This window comes from Salvia splendens, chromosome 15 (assembly GCF_004379255.2).
Source record: "Salvia splendens isolate huo1 chromosome 15, SspV2, whole genome shotgun sequence".
NCBI lineage: Eukaryota > Viridiplantae > Streptophyta > Magnoliopsida > Lamiales > Lamiaceae > Salvia > Salvia splendens.
The window spans coordinates 8,828,779-8,832,711 of NC_056046.1; the positions used below are offsets into that span (position 1 = coordinate 8,828,779).

Here is a 3,933-nt window from a genome sequence, read left to right on the forward strand (position 1 = left end):
CAATGTTTTAAAAATAATTTTAAATTACAAATCATACTTAATTTCAGAATAATAAATAACTATAATTAAAATGATCATAATTATAACTTTGTATTATAATATTTATATATAATTTTTATTATCATAATAATAATTAATAACTTATTAAATAATTAAAATATAATTATATAATATAAATTATATTGTAATAAATACTAATTATTATTTTATAAATTAATAATTAATAAAATCATAGTAAAATTCTAAATTATAAAATTTATTTAATTATAATATCCTTAAATATTATAATAGTAATAATAATAATAATTATTATTATTATTATCATTTATGATTATAATACTCCATGTAACTATAATTATACTTGTATTATTATATATTGTGATGGATGATTCATATTTAAACTATCCATCATAATAATAAATATATAATAATATAATTGTCATCATTTGTAATTAATAATTTATTAAAAAAAATTATTATTCTTTTTATAAATAAAATAATTATAAATCTATCTTTAGTTCGGTGTTTAAATGAAATACAAAATTTAAAATCTTGGTATTCTCCAAACACAGGAAAGTAAAGTTATTAGGAATCATATTCTAGAGATTCATTTTCCTATGAATCATATTTCTTGCCAACTTTACTTTCTCGCTAACCAAACATGGCCTTAGAGAAATGTTTTAAATTTTATTGGGGGTTCCCTGTGAAGAGATATAGTTTTAGAGTTTCAACTTAATTTCAATTGTCAACTTCTTTTCAAAAAAATTTAATACAACATCATTTTGTATTTTTGTTGATACTATATGTTACAACAAATTCTTTTATAGATAGATTTTTTAACAAACAAATAATGGTGAGCATGGACAAAATTATGAGAGTGGTACTCATGAATGATACTCATAAAATACATAACATAACCTTTTTCAATATATTATATAGTACTTCTTTATATTATATGACATCCTATTTAAAAATTAATAGTATTATTTAATTTGTTTAAAATTATACAATTTTGACATCCAAATCTAACATTTATTTGTATTTGTTATGTGTTAGTTTTATCGCTATAGCTCTTTAATTTTCTAGAATTGTGCATCTATATGAATGCTTGAATTGATAGTACAACTGTCTTCTAAAATGTAAGAAACGCCTGCACCTTTTCATTACAATTAAGATGTACAACAACAAATAGAATAGTGCATCATGTTTGAGTGCAATATTTGTCACTATTATGAGCATGTCTATCCTCTTCCAGAAAAAATGAATTGAACGTTATCCAGTCAAAACGAGTGTGTATGTCTCATTCAAGAATGATTATTGAAATTTAACATTTATCACTCTATTCCTCATTCACTTCTTCTACCTCACGTGAACTATTATTACAACGAGATATATCTATAGACACTAGACATATACGACTCAAATAAAAACAGACACAAATGAGATATCCATAAATTAATAGCACCACAAACCCTAGAAGACAACCAATAAAGCGCAACGTACAATACATCTAAGCAGTAGTATCACATTAGCAAGCTCCTAATAATGGCGGCTTGAGCGCTGTCAGCGTCCGTGGATTGAAGAAGCCCCGACAATCGATGGCTGAGATCATCCACCTCTTGGTGCAGATTCCTGATGTATTTGCACGTCTCCTGCAACACCTTCGACGCCGATGCCTGCACTCCGGAATGTTCCGTTCACCTTCAATTTCAAAACGAAATGCAAAAAAGAAAAAAGTTAACCTTTTGGGAACGGCGGCTGCGGATTTCAGGGATGAGTTGTTGTAATTTGGAGACGAGATCGGCGATCTGATCGTCGGTTATACGAGAAGCTCCCGACTGCCTCGACCGCTGCCTTCTGCTAGACATTGTGGTGGTGCAAAGTGGTGTGTGTGAGAATGGAGTGTTGAATTGTTGGAATGTGTGTGTGTGTGTGTGTGTGTGTGTGTGTGTGGTAGAGAAAAGAGAAGGGAGGGAAATGGGGCTTAAATGGTGGAGGGAAAGATGAGTGTTGAGAGACAAGTTATGGAGAGAAATATTTGGAGAGTGGATATTGCAACATTAAAAGTGATTGTGTTGGACTCCTTCAAGACAACTGCATGCTGCCTCTACTCCTTATTCACACCCATCTCAAATTAATGTCCATCTCAACTTTTCGTCTTCTTTTTTAATTGTCGTATTTCCGAATTAATATTGTGACAAAATGATGTCTCAGTTTTTACTTTGATCAGCCTTGCTAATGTCGGTGCAGATTCTTTACAAGTATTTCGATTTTTGATGGGCGAAAAGAGTGAAATTTCTCATTTCCTTGATAAATTATGTGAGCGAGAGTGAGAGGTAGAGAGGATTTTGAGCCTATTGTGTGCACAATAGTATTTTTTACTTTTTCTGATTTTTATGGGATAAAAAGAGTGAAATTTCTCATTTTACACAAATTTTGAAGGTTGGGAACATTTTTCGGAGATGAAATGAGCATGAACAAATTGACAAGAGCATAAATATTTAAAGAATTAAAACCATCCAAGTTAGTCATGTCGACAATTTTGTTGTACATTCGATTGTGTGAGAGAGAGAGAGAATTTTGGGGTGGATATGCACATACCTTGAGTCCAAGTGTGTTTCCCTAATTGGCAAACTAGGGTTAAGAATTGAAGTGGTTAGCGATTTTTGGTTGTTTACCAGCCAACTTCATGGGCCTATTTGTGTCGGTCAAAGCATGAACTCCCATGTTATCTTATTACTACTAAACATACATGTGTTTCTGAAAATATAAAAATTTATTAAAAAAATTTCAATATTTGTTTAATCGAGGCACATTAGTTACAATTAATGCGCATCTCCTGTCTAAGTTAAGAAGAAAGTATGATATCTCTTCAAGAGTTGTAAACAATGTGCATCTCATTCATAAATAATGAAGTCTAGCTACCAATGAATTTTTCAAATGAAGAAGTCAAGCATGATTATCCATTCGAGAATGTTTAAAAAGGGTGGAGTCATCGGATTGAAGCTCCACATTTTCATACCCTTATTTAATATTCAAATGATACGGCTTAATTACTTTTTTATTTATAAAGTTTATACACAACATTGATTGAATATACTAGATGAAAGTAGAACCCTCTTGAAAATCTTCACATTTATAATAATATAATTAATTTAGCATAGTTTCACATTAATTACATGCTGCTGTGTCAATATATTATTTCGACAAGTATTATGTGCCACATAGGATTTATAGTCTAGTAAAAATCAATAAATTAGAACTCGATCCTTAAAAGGTTTCGGCTGCAGATAAGTATAAATTGATGTAATGCTTTGATGGTCCAAAGTGAATTGTGGTACATATCGAGGCTGAAATGCTCCTAGCTATCAGATAAGTTCAACTTCATAAACAATTTCTAACGTCTATTTTTAATCTCATATTTTATTCTTACGTTAATGTTTTTTTAACTTAATCGAGACAAATAGTTAATAATCAGTGAAAATAAGATACCTAGCTATTGATTCGGTTGCGGGTTATATGTCATTGTCAAGTTGGTCATCGGGTCGGGAATATATATGATTGTATCTGCATGAGGAATCATCAATTGGGATGCAAAACTTATTTTTGAGCGATCGCTTGAGAAATGCATATATATGTTCGAGCTGGATATACTGTAGTATTTTCTTCGTGACTTTGCCCTCTCACGTAACAAAAAAAATCCTACTAGCTATTTTTTACCTGTTTTGAGGAAAGCCTCTTAATTAGTATATTTAATTTAATTAGACTTAGAGTAAGACAAAATTTGGGATTGTTGAATACTGAGACGCTACTTTTGAATAATGTTAGTGTCGGCTGTGTAACACAACATATATGTAGTGTGTTAGTTCAATGAATATTGCCTAAGATACGCGATATGATGTATACATGATTTTTATTTCTCAAAAAGCATAA

General features: G+C 30.3%; 1 protein-coding gene across 1 annotated transcript; it reads right to left on the bottom strand.

Moving 5' to 3' along the window:
- Positions 1-1,523: 1,523 nt before the first annotated feature.
- Positions 1,524-1,868, bottom strand: LOC121767962 (transcription factor PRE6-like). Its single transcript, XM_042164301.1, has 2 exons — positions 1,743-1,868; positions 1,524-1,676 (listed from the first exon to the last, which is right to left on the bottom strand). The coding sequence occupies exons 1-2, from the start codon at positions 1,866-1,868 to the stop codon at positions 1,524-1,526; spliced, it is 279 nt and encodes a 92-aa protein (XP_042020235.1).
- Between the last annotated feature and the right edge of the window lie 2,065 nt (positions 1,869-3,933).